Below are 25,591 nucleotides of genomic sequence, written 5' to 3'. Positions count from 1 at the left end.
GATGTTGTCCTAGTAGTCTTCAATAAACAAGGGATCCCATGTTAGAAGTAATTATTTCTGTGGAAATCCATTAACACAAGCAAATTCTGATATTGAGCTTAGTTGAGTTTACTTTTTCTATCTTATTACTAAGTCACAAACTAGAATATTGCTTCTCATCTGTTGAGTTCTGATGCTAGTAAATCTGTTTGGATGTACTAAGTGCTGATAAACCTCACTTATCAAAAGAAAAAGAATCAAGGAATAAAATGCAGTTACTCCTTTGAGATCTAGAGTACAAATGTGGAAGGAACGACCCAAGTGCATTGCTGGTATTAAGTAAATATGCATCAGAAAAGCAAAATATTTTCTTGGTGACTTTTCACACTCTATGATTACTGGAGAAATACTCTGATAATAGCATAAATTCTGATAAGCAGTCGTGACTCACTTACACTGAGAAGCCACTGTAAAATGGAATTTAAAAAGATGCACAAAATTAGCACAAAATAGTTGAGGTGGACTCAAGCATGAACTCATTCAATAGTAGGTTTCAGAATAATGACAGGTTTTTAGTAAAGTTTTAGTTATGCCTTATTTCTAAGATGTACTGAAGTGAATCAGACTTTACTCTTTGTCTGATATTTAGCTTAATGCACACACTAAACACTCCATATGAATGATGAAAATTACTGTGGCGATCTATGTTGTTTTAGATGAACAGTTATTGTGTCACATTGCACAAATTCTGAGGACAAGTTCTGATTGCACGTTCTGCTGATTAAGTTCTGAAGAATCTATATCAGAATTTGTGTGAGGACTTACTAAGATAGGCATTCATTTTTCAAGTTAAGAAATCATGTTCTGATGACCGTTAAGTTATGATATAAGTCTAAGTTCTGATATTAAATTTTGATTCTTTACTTGACTTATTTGTGGATAAAATTTAAAAACAGTCTCAATTTAAACCAGAATATGTTGAAGTGGAAGATTAACAGTCACTATATTTAGGGATAGTGGTACTCGTACATGCACAGTCATTTTTTACTTGCTACTTGTGCGCATTAAACCATGTTTTACCTTTCCAATGACTGTTTTTCTTTTTCCAAGTCTGGGGAGACGAGGTAGAATTAATTCTACCTGTCAGCATTAAATTTCTTTGCGTCTCCTGGCATTCTCTTGCCTATATAAACAACCACTTCACATCAGCCTTCACATCAAATCGTTTATCACAAACTCACCTTCATAATCTTTATATCAAAAACACCATGGTCAATTACAATATGTTTTTGAACTATGAAACATTTAACATGGAGCTGAACTGTGAAGCATGGCAGCAGGAATGACACGTCACTGCCATTTCTGATGAGATATGGGACTCAGTTCCCCAAGAGGTACTCACCCACCTCCTGTTCTTCTACATGGACTACCATCGCCATCTGGAGCGATTGGAGGAGGAAAGGGTGGAAGCTCTCCGCTAGCAAGAGCGAATCATACGACTCGCTATTCTGTTTGTCGAGAGTAGGAAGAAGAAATGATTTATTTTCTTCTTCCTGTTTTTCTTCATCGTCAGCCTTGCCCTGCTTATTGAGCGAGGACTAAGGCTATTGATGTTAGGTATAGCAGCTTAGGACAATCTTGTAAAAGTTCTGATGTAATTTAAATTTCATGAATGTATTCTCTTAATATATTAATGAAATTTCTTTTTTTTGCAAGTTCTTGTCTCTAAGATGTTCTGAACTGCATTGATAAATCCTGATAAATATTCATGTTCTGATGACCTAACAAATGTAAATTAAGTTCTGATTTTACGTTATCAGTACTTGAACCCTTGATTTATTTTGGTCATTCTCACTCGAATTTTTTTCAGAATATTGGTGCTGCAGTGAAAAATAATTGAATAAGTGGGAACAGTTTCAATTTTGAATTAAAACTGATTTACCTTGATTAATGGAATTACTGGGTAAGTGGAACGGTTTTTCCTTGAAAAACTGCAAGTGGGTAAGTAATGATTACTGTTTTCCCGTGCCCATTAACTATTCGTTATTAATGCATGTCTGACAGGTGTCCAACGGTAACATTTTTTTTTCAAAGTATAAGTAAGACGGAGAGAGGATTTTTTAATCTTTTATTCACTTTTATACTTTATCTCTCTATTTGCTTTTACTTTCTTTCTACTCCTGACGTTGGTTTTTTATACAGACATTTTATCAAACACCTAACAGGCACTCTTAAATCTCGAGTATTTTCATGGCACCTAAGGATTTGATCATTGATGGGGCTAAATTTGTTCCAAATAACTATGCTGCAATTCTTGATAATGCTGAAGCTCCGTCTGAGTTGCATTTTGTGCAAGATCTTCTTGCACACGGTGAAATCGGGTATGCATTGACCCAACCTTCAACCTTTTCAAGCCAACAAGTTCTGACATTTTGGAGGACTGGAAACTTTGATAATGGTGGTCAAAATGGTACTCCTAGTATTATTTTCGAAGTGGGTGATTCTACATATGGGGTAACTCCTGGTACAATTCGCAAGGCCCTACATCTACCAGAAGGATGTACTTATTCAATCCCGGAGGAATTAGCTCTTAAAGAGTTTATGGCTAGTTTGGGGTATGAGCAGAGTTTGGCAAAGCTTGGGCAGTTAAAACGGGCTCATCTCAGAAAGGAGTGGAGCTTCTTCTTTGACTGTATCACTAAAGCTTTTGGGAATAAGTGTTCAAACTTTGATGCTGTCCCTATCATGAGTCAGCACATCGGGTATGCTATCATTAACCAAACTCATTTTGATTTTGCAAATGCTGTGATAAGTTTTATTGGGGATAGGATGACAGAAGATAGGAATGTTGTCCACTTTGCTAGATTTTGTCAGCTTATTTATAACCATTGTTGTGTTGATGACCCCCAACCTACCACTGACTTCACCCCATCTTTCAAAATTGCACAACGAGCCTTTACTGATTTAGTAAATGCCGATGTTAAGAAAAAGGTGGTTAGACCATTACAGATTCCTCAGTCTATAAAACAGATCTTGGTAAATGATGATCCTGATACCTATAGATCTGTTTATCCTGATGTCCAACCAACCACCTCCCAAACACCACAACACTCATCAGAACATACTACTCATACTACTCAACCTACACTCATGACATATCTCAAGTCATATCTCTCAACTTCACAGATAGCCCAACCTTCATCCTCAGGACCTACTGTGAGGCCCTCATCCTCCAAGCCAAAGAGGACAAAGAATGTTTCTCAAACACCTCAGAAGAGAAGGAGGATTGCTTTGAGAATGAGTCTGATAGTGAGGAATAGGTTCCTACATCAGAACTTGTTATAAAAGAAGCTGAGAAAGAGATTTCTCAGAAGGATTCTGGAATTGGGGGATCTAAGCTTCTCAAAAGGCTTAGAAGAATGACTGTTGATGAAACTCCCAAGGAATCCATATCTTCAAAGAGATACAAGAAACAGAGGGCAAAAGGCCAGTTTCAGATGATGAGGAAGCAGCAACTAAGGAAGGAGATCAGGAATCTCTGATCTCACAAGAACCAGAATCTGCTAAGGCCACTACTTCTTCATCAACTCCAACTCAAAAAGTTGTTACTGAAAAGGCCAACACACCATATGTGTCTCCTGTTCAAAAGTCTGTATCTCCTGTTGACCCAGGCACAAGTGCTGATATTGATATTTAGAACCTGGTTGTGCCTGACACTCTTTACTTAGAAGCTCGAACAACAACTAATCCATCAACAACACATGTTACTGATGCTGCTCAAACTCTAGAATTATCTACTACACCTTCTCTGCATCTAGATGCTGATGATCAGAATATAGGTGAGCATCAGGATATGGCTGTTGATCAGAACTTAGAACCAGATCAGCAATTAGAGGATGTTGCTGAAGCCTCCATTGCTACTCATACTGTTGTTTTATCAGAAGATACTGATTCTGTAAGTTCTGATGCTGCAATTGCTGGAGATACTGGTGATGCTGCTCCAAATGCAGATGCTGATGAAGCAGGTCCTTCAGGACATGCCCCTCAACAAACTGTTCTTAAATCTGAACTTGTTAGAAAGTTTGTTACAAGAGAAGCACCAGTGCCTTGGGGTGAAACTCCTGCTGGTCAGGAGTGGACTAAGGAATGGAACTCAATTACTTGTGTTCCATCTGCAAAGAATCTGGCTGAGCACTTGACAAAAGCTGATGAGATGTTAAATACTGATGATTTCAAAACACAGCTTAGAGTCACTGCATTGAGTACTAAACATCTACAAGGTCTCCATTCAACTACTCATGCAGAGCTACACAAGATTCAGGAAGAATTCATCAAACAGGAACAAATTCAGAAAATTGACAAGAAAAAATTCTTCCAACCTACCTTTGACCGAGTTGCTTATATTGAAAAGACTCAAGAGAAACAACAAGCTCAGATTGATGATATTCTGAAAAATCAAGTTTCTCAGCAATCTCAACTTAATGAAATCCAAGCCTCCGTGGAATTGCTTGTCTCTCTTCTATTACCTGCTGATGCCAAAAAGGGGGAGAAAGTAATTAAGTCCAAATGCAAGACTGATAAGACACTGAAGGGGAAGGATGAAGAAAAGGATGACCAAGGAAACTCTGGAATGGGTAGAGGTCATAGTCAAGGTAGAGGTTTCTCATCAAGAAAAGCTGAAATCACAAGTCACAGGACAAGTTCTGATACTGGGAAAAGAATTAGTTTTGCTACTGGTAAAAGGATAAGTTCTGATGAACTTTTAGATCTTGATGAAGAAATGTCAAGACAGTTATTTCTTCAGGAAAATCCAAGAATGGACTTGGAGAGTTTAATGGAAGAAGAAGCCAGACTTAAAACTGAAAAAGTCAAGTCTAAATCTGAAGCTTCTGGTAAAAAGATACTTCCAAAACTCAAAGGCATTGTGATAAAAGAAATGACAAATACTGAAGCAATATTGGCTAAATCACAACCGCAGATAGATCCAAGATCCAAGGGTAAAGAAAAGGTTGGTGAACCTATCAAGGTTTATGTGCCTCCTGAGAATGAAGAAATTACTGATGAAGATGCTGATCTTGCTCTGACTTCAAGAAAAGTTCTTAAGACAACCTCTGACATGGCTCAAGTTGTTCAGAATCAGGAGACAATAAGTTCTGATATTTTGAAGAAGCAAGTAACCTCTGACTTAGCTCAAGATATCAGAAGATAAATCAAAGAAACTCCTACCAGGATTCACTAAGGCAAAACAGACTCAACCTTTGAAGACTGCTGCAAGTGGTTTTGAAGCAAGAGTAGTTACTGGAAAGGAAGCAAGAGATAAAACTGGATTGGGAAGTGCTGATGAAAGAAGAATACAGAACACTACCAATGATCCAACTTCCTTGAGTGAACTAGGTATTGGAGCAACTCCTGAGAGATTGAATCAACTGGAATCTGTACAAATGGTTTACCATGCCTACTTGAAAGAACACATCTTGTTGTACTTCATGACAGATGGTAGGGTATATCATATAAGGCAAAATGCCATTCCATTGAAGTATTTTGAAGAATTGGAGCATGTACTATTCTTACTTCAAGTGAATGACAGATTGACAGGAAGTGCTGCAAACTATTTGAAGGATCAGATTCAGAGACAGAAAAGGCTTTATTCTGTTAAGTCTGACAGCACATATGTTCCAAAGTACAGAGATCACAAGGGTGATATAGTTGAAATGAAGCCCAACACTGTTAAGATTATAACTACCTTTCTGGGTTACAGGGCTGTGGAATTCAATCTTGAGTCTGATAAAGCTTATTTGATCAGACTGGATCAGGATATAAGAAAAGCTAAGATTAATGATCTCAGGGCTGCAATCTTTCAAATTGGTGAAGATACTGCAGAGCTTAAAGATGCTAAAAGGAGGATGATTGATGAACTTAGATATGCTGAGAGATGTTTGTTGAAGAACTATCTCAGAACAACTCCTGACATCAGAGAGATCAGAAGATGAAGTCAAGTTAAGATCTACAACTGATTAAATTCTGATATTTGTACAGACTGAAGCTGTTATCAGAAGTTAAATATTGGTAAAGCTTTAAGGAATGTAAGTTGTAGTTATCTAGTCTAATTCTCATGCATTTGTACTTAATGTTTTTGACATCATCAAATATCTGTTAAACTTGTATATTATGCTAATTTACAAGTTGGGGGAGATTGTTAGATATATTTGATAATGTCATGGCTAATATGATTTATGTTTAGTTTTCAGATCTTACTTAAACAGGATAAATAAGTACTTACTGGAAGTCAGGACTTAAGGATATCGGTACTTATATTATAAGGAGATAATCATCAGAAGATGGATATCAGAACTTAAGTACTGAAGGATGTTCAGATAAGGACAACAACTGATTAAAGGAAAGAAGATCGAGATAAACATAAGAAGAGATATGCATGAAGAAGGAATTCTATGAAGAATAGAATACTTGGAAGAAAAGATATCTGATTGATATATTTTAGGAAGCAGAATTATATTCCATATCAATTAGCGATTATCTTGTAATTGTGTAGTATATAAACACAGACATAGGGTTTACACTATAAGTGCTATCATATTCGAGAAGATTATTAATTGTAACCCTAGCAGCTCTCGTGATATTTGTTCATCACTGAGAGGTAACAGTTCCATACTGTAACAGAGTTTATTATTTCAATAAAGTTTGTTTTCTGTTACTTAAGTTATTAAAGTTCGATTTGATTATATTTTACACTGTATTCACCCCCTCTACAGTGTGTGTGTGACCTAACAGTGTCATTTCAACTCTTTCCCTTAGCAATATACTCTTTTTTCCTTGTTGCTTCTTCAGAAGTACTTCATACTTAGGCTTAAGCTCCAAGTATGCCTTATCTTTCTTCGTCATTTTTGGCTTTCGGCATTATGTGGCAAAATGGCCAAACTCATCACATTTATAACACCTAATCTTAGATCTGTCCACAAATCATGATCTATAACCACCTTTTCCAGCCGCACTTGTTTGGATATTTTCCTTCCAGTTGTTATTGTAGGATGTTTGACTTTTACTCTTAAAATACTTGGGTCGTTTAACTCTTATGTTTGAAAACTTTCTTGTTATGTAGGCCATAGATTGGTCTGTTTCATCCAACTCATCAACAATGTAATATTCATCCTCTTCCAACTCGAGAATGACTTACTTTTAAAGTTCCTTGTTCTTCTGCTCAATATGTTGTATAACTTGAGTCCGAGATTCAGTTTCGGTTTTAATTATTTTCTTATCATTATCTATCAAGACACTTGACACATCCACAACATGTTCTTGACTCATCTTTAATGATTTTCTCTACATCATCTCCAGCTTATATATTTTAAGAATACCATATAATATACCATATAAAACCTCCAACGTTATTCTCCCTAGATCACTCCCTTCTTTTATTGCAGATATCTTTTGTTTCAAATAGTCAGGAAGAGTGAACAAGAATTTTAGGTTGACGTGTTCAACTTTATAGAACTTGTCATGCAGCTGCAAGTCATTTACTAATTTGTTGAAACTTTCAAAAACCTCAGTAGTGCATTCTTTATGTTTAGCCATGAAATCCTTATATTGTGAGATCAGAATTCGTCTCTGGTTTGACCTCAATTTCCCGGTACCTTCACACAGAATTTCTATCTTCTCCCAGATCTTGGTTGACTTACGGTTGGTATCTAACCTTAACTCTAAATTCAATTTCCATTCTATCTACATATATTCCATCTTTGCTTTGTTGTAAGTCAGAGATATGTTTGTACAAGATTTTATACAAAGGGGTTAGGGTCAAAGCTTTTCTATTGCTTTCGTGTTTATTCGATTTGCAACTAACATAAATTCATATACGGACTACCTATCGAGTATTTTTTTTCTTATTTTTTATTAAGTAGTTTTCTAAATAAGTACCGCTAGAAGTACCAAAATTTGGTTCCAAATGACGTGACATTGCTTACTTGACAATTTGAGATGATGTTATTGGTGAGATTTATGGGAATGCAAGGGATTTCACTATTATTAATTGATTTATATTCTAAATTAATAGAATATTCTACCTTTTTAATGATTTAAAATGAAAGAAGTAGGCATTCTAAACTGAATAAAATAATAATGCAAAATTCGTAATTAAAATTTTCTTTTAATATTTGAATAATATGTGTTGATTTTTTTTAAACCATCACTGAATTGAATATTATTTCGCGAGCTTCGTTTGAGCTGTAAAATTGTCAAAATCTGATTTTTAAAACTTTAACTGAAACTCAGTTATTTTTTTATTTGTTTAAACTTTAATTTAATTATTTTTTAACTATTTTAAATGAATAAATATTTGTTAAATAAAAAAATAAAAAAATCATGCATTGCACGCCGAAACATAAAAAATTTGATAATTGGTCACGCTGTACCATATTTGGGTTTATATAATATGCAGAACTGTTTTTGTATCCATGTTATTTATGTTACTTTTTTTAAAATCTTGATAAAGATATTTTGTTTATCGATATAATGGCCTTAAAATAAGACCAAATAATATATTGGTCGAGATTAAAATAAATTTAAAATCAAATTAAGTATAATTATTGGGATTTGATCTGAATTTTGGGCTAAAAAGAAGAAAAAAATGACGAAAATGCCACAATTTTTAGGATGAGTAACAAGAAACTACTTTTTATTTTTTGTCCAAAAATATCACTCTAATACTCATTTGAAAAATGGATAATACTAATATGCATTTTTAAAGCGAATATTTCGTTTAAAAAATGAAAAAAAAAGAAGAAAAAATTGGGCCGGTGAAGATATGCATTAGCAGGATGCAGACCACTTTGATCTGAAACAGTTAATAAGCAATTTGTAAATGCCTAATATACTTTAACTGTTAAAATATTTGAATAAATATAAAGTGATGGTCAAAGCATATCGAGAAAGTCTCTCAAATCTTACCGAGGAAGACTTGTAAAGCTTATCGAGGAAGACTTGTAAAGTTTATCGAGGAAGACTTGTAAAGTTTATTGAGGAAGTTTTGTAATACTTAATGAAGAAGATTTGAATAGCTACTTAGTAAGCCTTGTACACCAACTAATATAAATAGATCATTTAGCTAATGAAATGAAACACAACTTTCTCTCCATCTTCTATTCTCCTATACTTCCTCTATATTAAACATAACTAATATTTTCAATTCAAGGTTTATAACAAAGGTTTATAACACGTTATCAGCACGAGTCTCTGCCAACTAAAGCTTTATTCTCGAAAGAGCTACGACTTATTCTGACCCACGAGTCCCTATCAACTAAAACTATTTCATAAAAGAGGTATGTTTTCTTTTCCTCATTTTATTTTAAATATCATTACATATTTATGTTACTGATTAAAATCTAAATGGCTATGCCGTCAAATAATACTATAAAGATGGCTCTGCCGTCAAGTAATATTACTATAAAGATGGCGCTGTCGTCAAGTAATAATCAAAAGTTTTCTGGTCGGTTATGCCGTCGTAACTTTTGTATAAAGTTATTATTTCAACTTGCCTATTTAAATATTATGTGACATATTATATCTTATTTAAAATCTATTCAGAATGGCGAATCTTGTAAAATTAGAGTTTGTTGCATTGGATATTTCGGGGAATAATTATTTGTCATGGGTCCTTGATGCGGAATTACACCTTAGTGCTAATGGCCTAAAAGATACTATTGACCCGGAAAAAATCTCAACTGTTGAACAAAATGCAAAAATGATTATCTTTCTTAGGCATCACATCCACGAAAATCTAAAATTTGAATACCTCACTATCAAAAATCCACTCACCCTTTGAAATAATCTCAAGGATAGATTTGACCACCAGGAACTTGTTCACTTGCCATATGCCCGATATGACTGGATTAATTTGAGGTTACAAGATTTCAAATCTGTAGCTAAATATAATTCTGCTCTTTTCAAGATAAGCTCAAAATTAATTTTATGTGGTGAAAATATTACTGATGCTGAAATGATTGAAAAGACCCTTTCAACCTTTCACCCCAACACTATGATCCTGGCTCAACAATATAGGGAGCGTAATTTTCAGAAATATGGCGAGCTGATATCTCTCCTTCTTGTGGCTGAAAAGAATAATGAGTTGCTACTGAAAAATCATCAGATATGTCCAACAAGCTCTGCCCAGTTACCTGAAGTACATAACACATCATTCCTGAAGAATGAACGTGGGAAAGGGCATAGAGAATGACGGGGTTATGGACGAAACCGTGGACGTGGAAATTTCCATGGTCGGTTTCACAATCAATATCATTCTGGCCACCTGAAGTGGCAACGTGATGGCTACAACTCTGGCCACCAGAAATACAACGTGAAGTGCCAAATAAAAGACAGGCACCCATGAAGGAAAGAACCGAGGCATCTGTCATAGGTGCGGATCTGAGGGGCACTGGCAACATACTTGTCACACACCCAAACATCTTGTTGATCTCTACGAGTCATCCAAAAGGAATAATGGAAAGAGAGTAGAAACCAACTTCGCTAATTATAATCTAGTTAATGAACCAGTCAATAAGGCCTCAAATAAAATAGACACTGGTGTTAATCTTTATTATGGTTTAGACGACTAAACTTCATATGTATTGTCTTGCTTAACTTATTTCCTTTGTGTTTTACTTATTTCCATTATGTACTTGTTTCATGTTGTTGTTCTATGTACTCGTTGTGTTTTTAATAAAGATTTTTTTCGTTTATATATGTATAGAGATGGTAGATATATGCATTGTTGATTGCGCAACCACACACACTATTTTACAGAGTCAGAAATACTTCTCACAGTTAACTAAAACCAACTCACATGTCTAGACGGTATCGAGTACATCAAATATAATAGAAGGTTTTGGTAAAGCTAGTTTTTATCTACCAAATAAGACACACATACACATACAAGAGGCTCTATACTCTAGCAAGTCAACTAGAAACCTACCGAGTTTTAAAGATATCCGTCTTAACGGGTTTCACGTTGAAACAACTAATGAGAATGAAAAAGAATACCTTCTCATCACCTCAAACACCATTGACAATAAAAGGGTCCTAGAAAAATTCCACTCGGTTTCTTCAGGATTATATGTTACGAGCATACGAGTTCTTGAATCTCATAGTGTCAACATCCCCAAAGTCATAGACCCAAAACTACTTTCCCTTTGGCACGAAAGACTCGGTCATCCAGGAGTATCTATGATGCGTCGTATCGTTGAAAATTTTGGGGGACATCCTCTTAAAACTCAAATGATAATATCCCAAGATGAACTTCATTGTTCAGCATGTTCCTTAGGAAAACTGATTGTCCGACCATCCCCAGTTAAGCTTCAAACCGAGTCCCCGAAATTCTTAGAAAGAATTTAAGGTGACATTTATGGTCCTATTCATCCATCTTCTGGCCCATTTAGGTACTTTATGGTTTTAATTGATGCGTCAACTAGATGGTCTCATGTATATCTACTTACAACCCAAAATATAGCCTTTGCCAAATTACTTGCCCAAATAATTAAACTCCAAGCTCAATTTCCTGACCATCCCATTAAATCAATCCGACTAGATAATGCTGCTGAATTTACATCTGCAACTTTTAATGATTATTGTATGTCAGTAGGAATCTCAGTCGAACACCCAGTGGCTCACATACATACACAAAATGGTTAAGCAGAATCCTTAATTAAAAGACTTCAACTTATTGCCCGTCCCTTACTCCTAAGGGCAAAGTTACCTAATCTGTTTGGGGTCATGCAATACTTCATGCTGCAAATATAATTAGAATAAGGCCTTCTGCTTACCACAAACAATCCCCTCAAGAATTAGTTCTTGGTCAAGTACCTAATATATCTCATTTAAAAGTATTTGGTTGTGTTGTGTATGTTCCTATATCACCACTACAAAGAAATAAAATGGGACCTCGAAGAAGAATTGGTATATATGTTGGTTTTGATTCTCCGTCTATTATAAGGTATCTGGAACCATTAACTGGTGATGTTTTTACTGCTCGCTATGCTGATTGTCATTTTGATGAATCCATGTTCCCTAAATTAGGGGAAGATAATGATTTGCATAAATTAAATTCCAAAATATCATGGAATGCATCAGGATTAAATTCTATTGATTCACGTACTAATCAATATGAATCTAAAGTTCAAAGAATTATTCATATGCAAAATATTGCTAATCAAATGTCGGATGCCTTTAGCGACTCTAGACATATTATAAGGTCACATATACCTGCTGTTAATGCTCCGACACGAGTTGAAATTCCTACTAAGAAATCAATTCCTGAAGAATTGATTGGTGATTCAAAGCCACGCCAGAAGCGTGGTAGACCTATTGGTGCAAAATATATTGTACCACGAAAACGAAAATTGATTGGAATTGCCCCAGAAGTGGCAAAAGTTTCATAAGATACCCCAGAAGTGGTATTACCTCCTGAAGAGGTTCAAGCCCCTGAAGTGGCTGTAACAAAACTCCCAGACGTGGGATTGCCTCCAGAAGAGAATGTTGCCCCAGAAGTGGCACATGCCCTAGAAGTGGCAAATGCTTCTACAGAAGCAAAGGTACCTGAAAATTATGAGATCTCAATGAATTATGTCCATAAAGCAAAATTACTGGATCGTGGGAGTATTGAGGTTGATGATGTATATGCTTTTTCCGTGGCATCTGATATTATTATGAACTCCGATCCTGAACCATAAAGTGTGAAAGAATGTCGACACCGAGATGATTGGCCAAAATGGAAAATTACAATTCAAGAAGAATTACAATCCTTGCGCAAGAGAAATGTATTTGGACCTGCAGTCCAAACACCAACTGGTGTAGTCCCTGTCGGGAATATATGGGTGTTTGTACAAAAATGAGATGAGAGAAATGAAATTGTGAGATATAAGGCCCGTCTAGTAGCCCAGGGATTCTCTCAAAGACCTGGTTTTAATTACCAGGAAACATACTCTCCTGTGATGGATGGAGTTATTTTTCGTTTTCTAATGGGTATGGCTTGAATGGAAAAACTGAAAACACGTTTGATTGACGTTGTGATAGCATACCTATATGGATCACTTGATAGTGATATTTATATGAAAATTCCTGAAGGGTTAAATATTGAGGACACTAAGCCTCGACATTTATATTCTGTTAAATTACAACGATCATTGTATGGTTTGAAACAATCTGGTCGTATGTGGTACAACAGGCTTAGTGAATACTTATTGAATGATGGATATGTTAATAATCAAGTGTGTCCTTGCATTTTTATTAAACGGTCATCAACTGTTTTGTTATTATTGTTGTGTATGTGGATGATTTGAATATTATCGGTACTATTGAAGATATTACTAATGCTGCTAACTATTTGAAAAATGAGTTTGAAATGAAAGATCTTGGAAGGACAAGATTTTGTTTAGATATACAGGTGGAGCACTTATCTTCAGGAATATTTGTTCATCAATCAAACTACACTGAAAAGATTCTTAATCGGTTCTAAATGGACAAAGCTCATCCACTAACCACACAAATGGTTGTTCGATCACTCGAGGTTGAAAAGGATCATTTTCGTCCTAGAAAACAAGATGAAGAGACTCTTGGACCTGAAGTTCCATATCTCATTGCAATTGGCGCTGTCATGTATCTTGCAAACAACACACAGCCTGATATTGCATTTGCAGTGAACCTGTTGGCAAGATTTAGTTCTGACCCTACTAAAAGGCATTGGGATGGAATAAAACATATATTCAGATATCTTCGAGGGACAATCGATCTTGGACTATTCTTCCCAAATAATTCAAGATCACGGCTAGTTGGATATGCAAATGCTGGATACATATCAGATCCTCATTTTGGGCGATCATAAACATGTTACCTATTTACATATTGTGATACTTCTATCTCTTGGAAGTCTACAAAACAGACTATGGCTGCAACTTCATCAAACCACGCAGAGTTACTAGCAATTCATGAAGCAAGCAGAGAATGTATTTGGCTAATGTCAGTCATTCAACATATTCAAGAATCATGTGGATTATCAAGTATTTTAGACAGTCCTACAGTTCTATTCGAGGATAACTCGGCGTGCATCAAACAACTTAAGGAAGGATATATTAAAGGGGACCAAACAAAACACATATTGCCAAAATTCTTCTACACTCATGAGCTTCAAGAAAATAGTGATATTGATGTTCAACAAGTTCACTCATGCGATAATATGGCGGATATACTTACAAAGTCACTACCTACATCAACATTTGAGAAGCTGAGAAATAATATGGGTATGCGGAGGTTAAAAAGTTTGCTACATCAAAATGTCAAAATGTGAGACATTTTATTCAGGGGGAGGCTGTACTCTTTTTCTTTCGTCAAGGTTTTTATCCCACTGGGTTTTTCCTTGCAAGGTTTTAACGAGACAGTCAGTCTTTGCAATAACTCACATTTGACAATCAAGGGGGGTGTTAAAATATTTGAATAAATATAAAATGATTGTCAAAGCGTATCGAGAAAGTCTCTCAAATCTTACTGAGGAAGACTTGTAAAGCTTATCGAGGAAGACTTGTAAAATTTATCGAGGAAGACTTGTAAAGCTTATTGAGGAAGTTTTGTAATACTTAATGAAGAATATTTGAATAGCTTACTTAGTAAGCCTTGTACACCAACTACTATAAATATCTCATTTAGCTAATGAAATGAAACACAACTTTCTCTCCATCTTCTATTCTCCTATACTTTCTCTATATTAAATATAACTAATATTTTCAATTCAAGGTTTATAACATTAACTTTTTATTTAATTTTTCTTCATTTTTTCTCTTTTTTGTCAGTGTTCCAGAAATCGCTAGGCGTGCCAGGGCGGTGAGGGTACCTTCGAGAGATTAATCGGCAAGTCGGAGATTAATCGGACCGATTAATAGGAACATTAATCGGAAGAATATAAATATAATTTTTAATTTTTATAATTATAAAATGATCAATATGTCAAATATTTGTTTAAAAAAAGAAATTAGAATGGTATTAAACAATATCTACACATTTGAAATTCGTTATGTACTAATTATTGAGTTTACAATATTAACTATATTTTAATTCACACTTTTAAATTAATTACAATATGTCATTTTTATATTTTAAGTGAGAAAATAAATATATTAGATTACTTGTTATTTCTTACCAATACGTTATATTAGAAATTGACATGCTATTATGTGAAATTATGAAATTAATGAATTAAAATTATAAAAACATAAAAAATATTTTTTAATTATTTCCCGCCTAGACCGCCTATGACCGATTTTTGACCGCCCAGCCCGTCTTTCCCGATTTTGACCCGATTTAAAAAAAAAAACGCCTAAATCATCGTCTAGGTCCGAGTCGGGGCGTTTTACCACCTCCTAACGTCTAGGCGGCCGCCTATACCGATTTTTAGAACACTGTTTTTGTACATGATATCCAACTTTTAAATGCGGAATAATAATACTCCATCTTAAAGTATATATTATAGAGGTATTTTTATATATGCCGCCAAGTATTAAAAAAAGATATTTTTAATCATCACCCAAAAAATAATAATAAATAAATTTGATATGTTACAAATTTCAATTCGCTTTATATTTAAAAAAATTTATAATAGCGTGACAAAAAAAAATGGTCGCACCGGTTCTAGGCTTCTAGCAAAAGAAAACTAAAAAGAAGTGAAAAAACAAAGAAAAGAATCTATCCGATAAAACCCCGCCGCGCAATAGCAATTTAGGGTTTATCAAACATTCATCTGAGTAATTAGCGATGGCGGGGGGCTCTCGCGCTCAACTAAACAAGCCTCACAAAACACGCTTCGCTTCCAAAGCCACTCGCAATGTTCACAAGACTTCTCTTAAAGGTCCTTTACTCTTTTATCTCCCCCTATTTTTTTATTTTCATTTTGTTCAATTAACTTTACTCAATTTTTATTTTTTTATTTCACAGATAAGAAGATTTCGAAAGGTGACCGTAATGTTACCAAAGGAGCTAAAGCTGCTCGACTTCAGCGTAATAAGATGGTAATCTCCTTTTACTCTTTATGTTTCGAAATGTGTTTGTATATGAATTTTGTGTTTGTTAGTTGTTTGATTGAAATTTGAAGATTTGATGTTTGTGTAGATGAGGGAGCAGAAACGCGCTGCGGTTTTGAAAGAGAAGCGCGCTGTTAATGGATCCACTAGTCCTCCTCGTATTGTTGTGAGTGTTGTTTTTTTCATGATTTCCGTGTTTTTTATTATGTATTTTTTTTTAATTACATATGTGAATTTGTGTTAGAATGTAATTATATTTCCATCTCCAACATTAATATGATGTCTATATTACAGAAACGAATTGAGTAAGAAGATAGATGAACGTTATTCCTCTTTTACAACTTCCGTGAATGTTATATTGAGTTTGGCTTTAGCACGGGCAATGCTTATAGCTTGACACTACTGTTTTATCCCAAGGGCGTAACTTAATAAAGCTTCTCTTTGTCTAGGTTCTGTTCGGTCTTTCAGCTTCAGCAAATCTTAGCTCACTAGCAGAGGATTTCATGAATTTGTTATCTACTCGTACAACTGGAGCAGATTTAACAGTTTCCTCTTCCGAGTACAAGCTGAGAACTACGGTATGCTCCACCATTATATAATTGTTTCATATGACAGTGTTTTTTCTTTGAATTCCAGGAAGAAGTGTTTATGTTTGAAAGGTGTTCGATTTATCTTTCATTGGAGTTTGTTCGACACATTAACTGATTTACCAACAGCTCTATTGAATTGTTGGATCTGGGATTTGTGCTTAATAAGAACGTAGGAGAGTTAGGTGGAAATGACATGTTTCCCTGGGACAGTGGGTATGCTAAGAAGTTACTTAACACGGGTAGAAGTATTTGAAAGCTAGGAATCGAAGCTAGTGGTGATCTTAAGCTAGTGGTGATCTTCTGTTTGCTAGTATATTATTTATGCTACGGAACTACAATTTGGTCAACTGTGTGTCTGATACTCTGAGAAGCAACCAACGTACTCGGACTTACTAGGCAATTTTTTATGACTAATTGCCCGTGTAATATTATTCAATAAATTTCATTAATGCGGGGTTACCGCCGCAGTCTTTTGTTAATCGGTGTCTCAATGGAACATCTTTATATGAATAAGATTAATTAAAAACTAATTAACTTATTTTGACTATACTAGGTATTGATAGCACCTCATGGTGATTTGTTAGCATGCATGGAAATGGCCAAGGTGTGTACCATTTATTTGAATTTGTTTAGTTGCAAGATGCATATCCATCTGATAAATGCTTCATTTATCTTTTAATTTACCTCTTGTATGTATATCATGGTAGGTCGCCGATTTGATTGCCTTTGTGGCATCTGCACACTCTTCATCTGAAGAAGAAAGTTCTAGTTATTACATTGATTCATTCGGAGCCCAATGCCTCTCTGTGTTTAGATCTCTAGGTTTACCAAGCACTGCTGTTTTGATTCGGGTAAGTTCCCTATTGTTGTCCAGAACATTGATTGCAATGTTTTGTTTGACACTATTAAAATGTTTCGTAATTTGATTACATGATCATTTTCCCCTTTAGGGTTTACCATCTGAGGTCAAAAAGAGAAACGAACTAAAGAAAATATGTGCTTCTACCCTTGCTTCGGAGTTTCCTGAGGATTGCAAATTTTATCCAGCAGATACACAGGATGATTTGCACAAGGTAATTAGTAGATCTACTTGGAATAAAGTGATCAGTCATAGCATATTAAAGCACATATTGATGTCGGGTCACTTATTTTTGTGAAAATCTGGCAAAACATCATCCTGGTGCTATATAATTTCTCTAGATTGCATATATAAACTTATTAGAGAACTTCTATGTGATAGCACATTGAATTTAGCAAGTTTTATCCGAAGCACCTAAAGGGTGAATGTTAAACGAATGCAATGGTTTTTTATCATCCTGGATCACGGTTCTATTATGTTGTTCACACTCTTCACTTGTGTTGAATGTAGTTCATGTGGCTTTTCAAGGAACAAAGACTAACTGCTCCTCACTGGCGCAACCAGAGGCCGTACCTCATGGCACAGAAGGTGGTATTATTATTGCCAAATATATTTATGGTCTACTAGATTCCTCGCACAGCTTTTTTCCCATTAATAGTTTATTTTAATAACGTAATAGCAACACTCATGTTGCATGTCTGCTGCATATAAATTGTGAATCAGATTTGTTGGTTTGCACTGAATGTTTTTTCTGTAACAAGTTGCATGGAGGACATGTTCTTGGTTTTTTTAAAAGGATGTTTGTGGTTTTGATTACTTGTTTTTTGCATTCCTATTTCACCTCACAGAGTTGCACAACTATTTATGCCTATTGGAACATGATGAGTATGCATAGTTGTCATGAGATACTTGATCTAGATATGGCAAGTTGAACCTCAATAGATAACTTGACAAATTAATGATATTTTTTCATCATGGTCACATAAGTTCTGGCCCTTAAAATTCTTCCTAATCTTAGTTGCATTATTTTCTATTTTGCTCTTAGATTGTTTTATGATATGCAAATATATTTCTTATCAAATTGTGAATTATAAATATGTTGTGTGATAAATTTGTTAGTTATATATATTACTCGAGCCAAACTGTTCGTGAGCTACTCGAGCTTGACTCGTAAATTATTCAAATTCAGCTCGATAATAATCGAGCTCGAGCTAGAGCTATTCGAATTCTTTACCGAGCCGAGCTTGAGGTTCGAGCTTGAAATTAAAAGCTCAGCCGAACTCGAGCTCGAGCCTTAACTTTTTAATTGAGCTCGAGCAGATCATGGCAGTGTTCGACGTGGGTCGATTACCCCCCTGATACGGGGCGAACAGTTTAACAAGGCCCAAGAATTCATTCCATGCATTATAGAGGATTGGAGGTGATAATTATCATTTTTTTTTGTAGGAAGCTGCCCTAGGTGCCAAGAAAAATACATGATTGTACGCCTGATTCCTATGTGGTTTTTAGTTACACCTGGGTGGTAATATTTAGAACATGTCATAATATATGACTAGTGGCATTTTATTGTACTCCTAAAATAGTCTTGTTCCTTCCATAAACCTTTTGATCTAAGTTGAAGGTTAGTGCCTATAGTAACAAGTACTTTTTATTCTGAGTGATAGACATTAATTAGAAGAGAAGTGAAAAAAATGGGTGTCAGGTGCCTCATATGGATCATGAGTTGCTACCAACGCTATATATAATTTTTATTGGACTTGCAATTGGCATGGTGCTATTCGTACACTCCAATCATGCTATAGGTTCTGATTATTAATATTGTCATTTGCATCTGTGAGTTTGTTTATGTAGATTTAGGAAATATGTGAGAAATCAGCAACATAATTTATATCTGTTTGTCCAAAGTATGCACACATGTAAAATTTTGGGCAACAATTAATATGTAAAACTGTCAGGACTATATATTTACATAGGGGACATCTTAAAATTTCATCGCATCACTTGTTAATTTCCTAATATTTTAGGCTGTTCCCAAGCCAGGGACGTAGAAAAGATTTTTTGGATAAGTTAGTTTATGGATGTTTACTTTATATGAGTCACTTATAATGTTTCTTTTATCTGCAGTTTATAATTTGTTTTTTGATGTATGAAATTCTTTGAAAATATCTTAAATGTCTCATTTGTGCCTTATTTTAAATATTACACTTGGATATATGGCAGCTAAATTCTGTATTTTATATCATCCCTAGGTTGATTGCATAGCTGCGGATTCTATTGCCGATAATTGCTCTCTTCTTTTGACTGGCTATCTGCGTGCTCGTAGTCTTTCTGTAAATCAGCTGGTAATCTATCAAGTCATTTCTGATAGTCTGATGGGTCAAAAATTATATGCTAAGCTTAAATCTTTATTTTGCAGGTTCATATTTCAGGCGCCGGGGATTATCAGTTGTGCAAAGTGGACCTTCTTCAGGATCCATGCCCTCTAAATATAAGGAAAGAAGCAGACGTTATGGATTCCGATGAATCACATAGTGTTCAGGTATGCTTACTTGTTTGATGCTTGACCGTCTCCCATACAAATTTCGGGAATCGCTTGGCTACTAGGAAACTATCAATGCACTATCTTAGTCTCTTTAACTTGTTGATCTGGGTTGTTCATAATTCTACAGATAGATGTGCATATTGCAAAAATCCCTTGACCTTCTTACTTTTATCTACTAATCTAGTATCTAAAAAGACTTGTTTTCCACAGAACTAGAGGACACTATAAAATTTACGCGCGAGCTGATTGCAATGAGCTCGAGGTTTTCTATAAACGCCTCTATCATTTTTCCCACTATCGTATTTAAAATCTGTAACCTATTAGAAGAATGCTGGCAGACTTTTACAATAGTTTTTGCATAGGAAGCTTATCAAATATTATTACTTCTCTCCAGCTGCAGCATAATTGATGTTTGTGAATGTTGGTGGTGATTTGTTTTACGTGTTTAGATGCCTTGTTCTTAATTCTTGCAGGTTATCAGCTCTTTGATCCCTGATCCTATGAAACAAGAGCCTTTGCTGGTTGAAAACCTCCCCGACCCACTGGCAGGCGAACAGGTGAGGATCTTGACGAGTGGTACATTATTGCAAATATGAATTACAAAGTGCATTGGAGATTTTTTTTGTAGCAGTTATGTTGGGTTATGAGATGCTCTTGTTTACTCGTATAAGTTTTAAGATGTTATAGAATATTAAATTGGGTCTCTTCATGGGTTGTGATCCATATTCTTTCTCACTTCTGCGGTTGCGAGACCCTAAGGGTAGTGAATTTTCTGCAGTTAATTCACCTGAGTTTTGTCGTTATTCCTGTTTTTTGTTCCTAATCGCTCTTTCAGAATCTTGTCCTGCATCACTTAGTTTGTGTGTCAAGTACTACGTATAATCTGCTCTAATATTTTGATCTAGTATTTTAATCTTTTACAGAAGTGGTCTTTGAACTAGGCATGTAGTAGATCTCAATTTATAGTTGATCTTTTATTCTTGTTTGCATGAAATAGTCCTCCTATGTTTCCTAGTGATTCTCAATTATGCTATTGTACTTCTTTAGACATGGCCAACAGAGGCAGAAATGGCTGAAGCTGATAAAAATCACAAGGAGAAGAAGCTGAAGAAGAGAACTCTTCCTCGAGGAACTTCTGAATATCAGGCGAGTTATAGTATCTACTGCCACAATTTACTTTATGATAATAGTTATCAGTATTCACAAATTTTTAATCTGCAGGCTGCATGGATTGTCGATGACTCGGATGTAGAAAGTTCAGATTTGGATAATTCAAACAGCGATGTTGATGCAGATGATGATATGGTACTTGATGAAAGAAATACCAGTAGTCATGGCCTAGATTTGCTTGAAAATTATGATGATGATGACAGCAAGACTTTCGTTTCACTCAATGATAGAGAATCAGATCAAGAATCTGAAGTTGATTCTGTAATGATGGTGAGTCTTCAATATTTATAGTGATCACTTACCGTCTTATTGAAGATATTACCAACCGCTATTAACCAATATAAACCCCCACTTCATTTTTTAATGGATTTCATACTGGGAGGTTTGCACCCAATCCCGACTTTTCCCTTTTAAGATTACCTGAATTTAATACTTCATTCTGGTTTCTGATTAAAATTTTCCTCTTTATCTTGCATTCATATACTTACGTGGCACTTCTTTCTCAGGAAGGTGAAATGACAAAGGAGCAAATAGAGGAAGAGATTCGTAGAATTAAGGATGCTCATGCTGAAGATGAGGGTACTTTTTCTTCCCTGATTGTACAGTCTGATATATCTGGAATCATTATTAATTCCATGGCAGCAGAGCTTTGTACGAGTAAAGCAACTTTATATTAAAGGAATAGTTAAAAAGTAAACCTGTTGTTTCCTCTTTATTTTGCATTGCATCTAAGAGTTAAGTCTGTGCATTTTGCAACTACGTGTCTTGCTTAGTTGCATTTGCAGGGTATATGTGTGATTAAAAGGACATATCTTATACTCCCTCCTCTCCCGAATTGCTCCTATCTCTATCTTCCATTAACAAATTAGTTGCATATTAAACTTTACGATTGATGTGAAAGTTTAAGAAGATATCTTTATTTAGAAGTTTAGTGTGATTGGAAATGTAAATACCAAGGAAAAATACAAATGTAAATACCAAGTCAACTATGGGCTTGGTGGCTGTCGGGTTCAATTGTAATGACTGAGTTTGAGTTGTTTCTTTTATTTTAGTATAAGGTTCAAACTACTGTTGTGTTAACTGTTTACTTATCACTGGCTCTTTTACATCAGAATATCCAGATGAAGTGGATACCCCATTAGATGTCCCTGCTCGAAAGCGATTTGCTAAGTACAGGGGTCTGAAGTCTTTCAGGACCTCCTCATGGGATCCAAAGGTATCTTTTATCCAGTCTTGTATTGCCTTTGGAAACAATTATGTTGTCTATCAACTTTACAGTTTGTGATATTTTGATTTTAATTTCAGGAATCTTTACCACCAGAATATGCAAGGATTTTTACATTTGACAATTTTGCAAGAACTCAAAAACACGTCATTTCTAAAGCTCAGGAAAAAGAGCATGGTGACAAGGATGAATGTATACCTGCAAGCTCTTATGTCAGATTGCACATTAAAGAAGTTCCATTTAGCGTTGCTTCCAGATTATGTGACCGTTCCAAAGTTTCCCCTGTCATAGCATGTGGCCTCCTGCAGCATGAGTCCAAAATTTCTGTTCTTCACTTCAGGTACGAATTTGATGTTGTCCTCTTAGTTTTGAGTTAGACCCTCCTTTTTGGTGTTCACAAAATTGTATTGCTCTACATCTGTACAGTGTGAAGAAGCATGAGACTTACAGTGCTCCAATCAAGGCCAAAGAAGAACTAATATTTCATGTCGGTTTTCGCCAGTTTGTCACAAGGTAAGATTAAAATTCGTAAAGTGCTATAATAATTGTCATTGTACATTTGTGCACTAAACCCATGGACTTTCTGAGTGCACATGTCCTCAAAGTGGAACCATAGCAGATATGCTCTACTTTTTTGGCATCTAATGATATCTGGTTCTTCTCCGTCCTTTTATATGTACTAATCTATAAGTTTTTAAATTGTATATGATTTTGCAGGCCTATATTTTCTTCCGACAGTATTAATTCAGACAAAAGCAAGATGGAAAGGTTTCTTCATGCAGGGAGATTCTCCATAGCTTCGATATATGCTCCAATCTCTTTTCCTCCTCTTCCTCTAGTGGTCATCAAAGGTGGAGACATGGCTGCACCTGCTGTGGCTGCTGTTGGTTCATTGCGAAGTATTGACCCGGATCGGATTATTCTCAAGAAGATTATTCTAACCGGGTAAGCATGTATCTTTTTTTAATAGGGAAAATGGATTCTTTTTTAAAATTTATTCCCACCTCCTAACTATCAAATAAGGAGTGGGGAATGTATTGGAGAAAAGTTCTAGCATAAATTATGATTGATATGTATGAGGGTTTTCAAAACAATATATACCTTTCAAATGGGTGATGTAAATTTTGACTCGCATCTCTGAGACATGGTTGATGTTACGATTTAGTTTTGGCAAGTTTCTAGGTACTAATTCCGTAATGTAAGAACACATTCTACTGTGGGAAATGGGAATTGTGACGATTCTACTCCTAAATTATGTTTTAGGAATTAAAGCATCCCGTGGATGATTGATTCATGATTCACACACCTGGTTAAGCTTGTGCAAACTGTTCTTTTGACAATTTTTTTTATAATTGAATTATAAGTTGATCCTTAAATTTGAGTGAAGTCCTATCTCATTGATTCTCAACTTTGAGTGTCTGTGTTATCTCAAAAGGAGACTGTATTTTGACTGTAGAACTACTCAAAAAAGCTAAAGTAGTTCCTGATGCAGGACAGCCTAATGGTTTATAGTTAATCAAATAAAATACAATATATAAAAATTAATATGTTATTTTCTTGCTGGAATCAGTTTCTTGTTTTAAGTTACTAAGAAAGATAATTGATGTAGGTATCCTCAACGGGTTTCCAAGAAGAAAGCCTCAGTCAGATACATGTTTCACAATCCTGAGGATGTTAGATGGTTCAAGGTAAGTCATTTTGGAGTTTTATCTAAGTTTTGATTATTTTAATTTAATACATCTTATTACAAGTATCACTTTTGTCAACTTATGGTGAATATTACTGTTCTACAGCCTGTGGAAGTATGGACTAAATGTGGTCACAGGGGTCGTATTAAAGAGCCTGTTGGCACACATGGTATGTTTTTCTGAACTCAAACGTTTTGAGATTAAAGGGATTTTATATTTTTTAGTATTATCATCTGAAAACTGTGTACTTTTTAACATCTTATAATACCGGCTTTAGCATGTAATTTTGCAAGTGTAGCTCGGAAGTATTATGGCACTTTGTATTTCTTACTTGAGAGTTGAGACAAAATATTTGAGTAAGTCTTACAGTTTTTCTTTTATAGGGGCAATGAAGTGTCTCTTGAATGGGGTCCTGCAGCAGAGTGATACAGTGTGTATGAATTTGTTTAAAAGAACATATCCCAAGTGGCCACAGCACTGGTTCCCCTTCCATTGAGCTTGATCGGATGATCACCATTGTCAAATGTGTGGTTACTGATGGAATGAAGCTTTGGTTCAGATTCACTACTCAATTGGTTGTGTTAGCCACCAACCTAACATATTTATAGCTCCCAGCTTCTTTGAAGTAAAATTTTTGGAGCTGCTTAGTAAGAAAAAGAAGGAACAGGAAGTTTATAGGTTTTAAAGTTTTCTACTGTTAAATTATAACTATCTTTATAATATTCCGGTTGGATAATTTCAGTATGTAATCGTTTAATGTTTGATATTGTCCGTGGCAAGCCAATGAAATTTGCAATGCCTGATTATTCAAGTCTCTTGAACCAACTTAGCAACGTCAGGAATATTATCTGCTGCTTAACTAATTAGAAGATATAGAGAACCTAGTGACAAGAACTTATTTTTAATGTGTCCGATACCTAGAAGTAGAGAACCTTTTTAATTGTATTGTTGTGTTTTTACATTTATCGTCTGGTAATAATGGAAGAAGGCACGGGGAAATGGAAGTACATAAGACTTCCCCCTCTGCATTCTGCACTGGTTGACAAAATAATACAATGGAAAAAAATTACATTTTTTTTTTCAATAAATACTATTAAAAAAAGGGCTTTAACTGGAATAGGATAGTGTCATAAATGCTCTTATTCTTTGTCGTCCCATTCAGAATAATAGTAATGATATTAACATAGAAATGTAATTTGAGGTCTTTCTTAATTAGCGCTTTCTGCAAATTGTATTGTCAAGTCTTTCTTAATTAGCGCTTTCTGCAAATTATATTGTTAAGTAACCAGTTACTCTAAAACCTAAAATCTCAAGATGTTAGAGAATAGTCCTTTACAGGATCTTATATTATTCCGACCTCCTCTACCCCGAATCCCTTGACCAAACTCATTCGATTGCTCGTGACGAGAGTTCTCTGCCAGCCTGAGCTCTGATACCATGTCAAGTAACCAGTTCATCTAAAACTTTA

General features: G+C 35.1%; 1 protein-coding gene across 2 annotated transcripts; it reads left to right on the top strand.

The window, feature by feature from the left end:
- The first annotated feature begins 15,652 nt into the window (after positions 1-15,652).
- Positions 15,653-24,934, top strand: LOC141720877 (uncharacterized). Of its 2 annotated transcripts, none has more exons than XM_074523529.1 (21): positions 15,653-15,877; positions 15,964-16,037; positions 16,138-16,215; positions 16,499-16,627; positions 17,193-17,243; positions 17,347-17,490; positions 17,590-17,712; positions 18,009-18,086; positions 19,748-19,840; positions 19,915-20,037; positions 20,514-20,597; positions 21,088-21,186; positions 21,262-21,480; positions 21,717-21,789; positions 22,323-22,426; positions 22,516-22,775; positions 22,862-22,948; positions 23,153-23,380; positions 24,045-24,123; positions 24,229-24,292; positions 24,493-24,629. In XM_074523529.1, exons 1-21 carry the CDS (start codon positions 15,784-15,786, stop codon positions 24,504-24,506), a joined length of 2,298 nt encoding a protein of 765 aa, XP_074379630.1. In that variant the 5' UTR covers positions 15,653-15,783; the 3' UTR covers positions 24,507-24,629. The 2 variants fall into 2 exon arrangements, with proteins under 2 accessions (XP_074379630.1, XP_074379629.1); XM_074523528.1 differs by having other exon boundaries at positions 15,654-15,877; positions 24,507-24,934.
- The last annotated feature ends 657 nt before the right edge of the window (positions 24,935-25,591 follow it).

This window comes from Apium graveolens, chromosome 4, assembly GCF_009905375.1.
Source record: "Apium graveolens cultivar Ventura chromosome 4, ASM990537v1, whole genome shotgun sequence".
NCBI classification, from domain to species: domain Eukaryota; kingdom Viridiplantae; phylum Streptophyta; class Magnoliopsida; order Apiales; family Apiaceae; genus Apium; species Apium graveolens.
The sequence above is the reverse complement of the archived record's forward strand: the minus strand, read 5'-3'. Positions and strand labels throughout refer to the sequence as shown.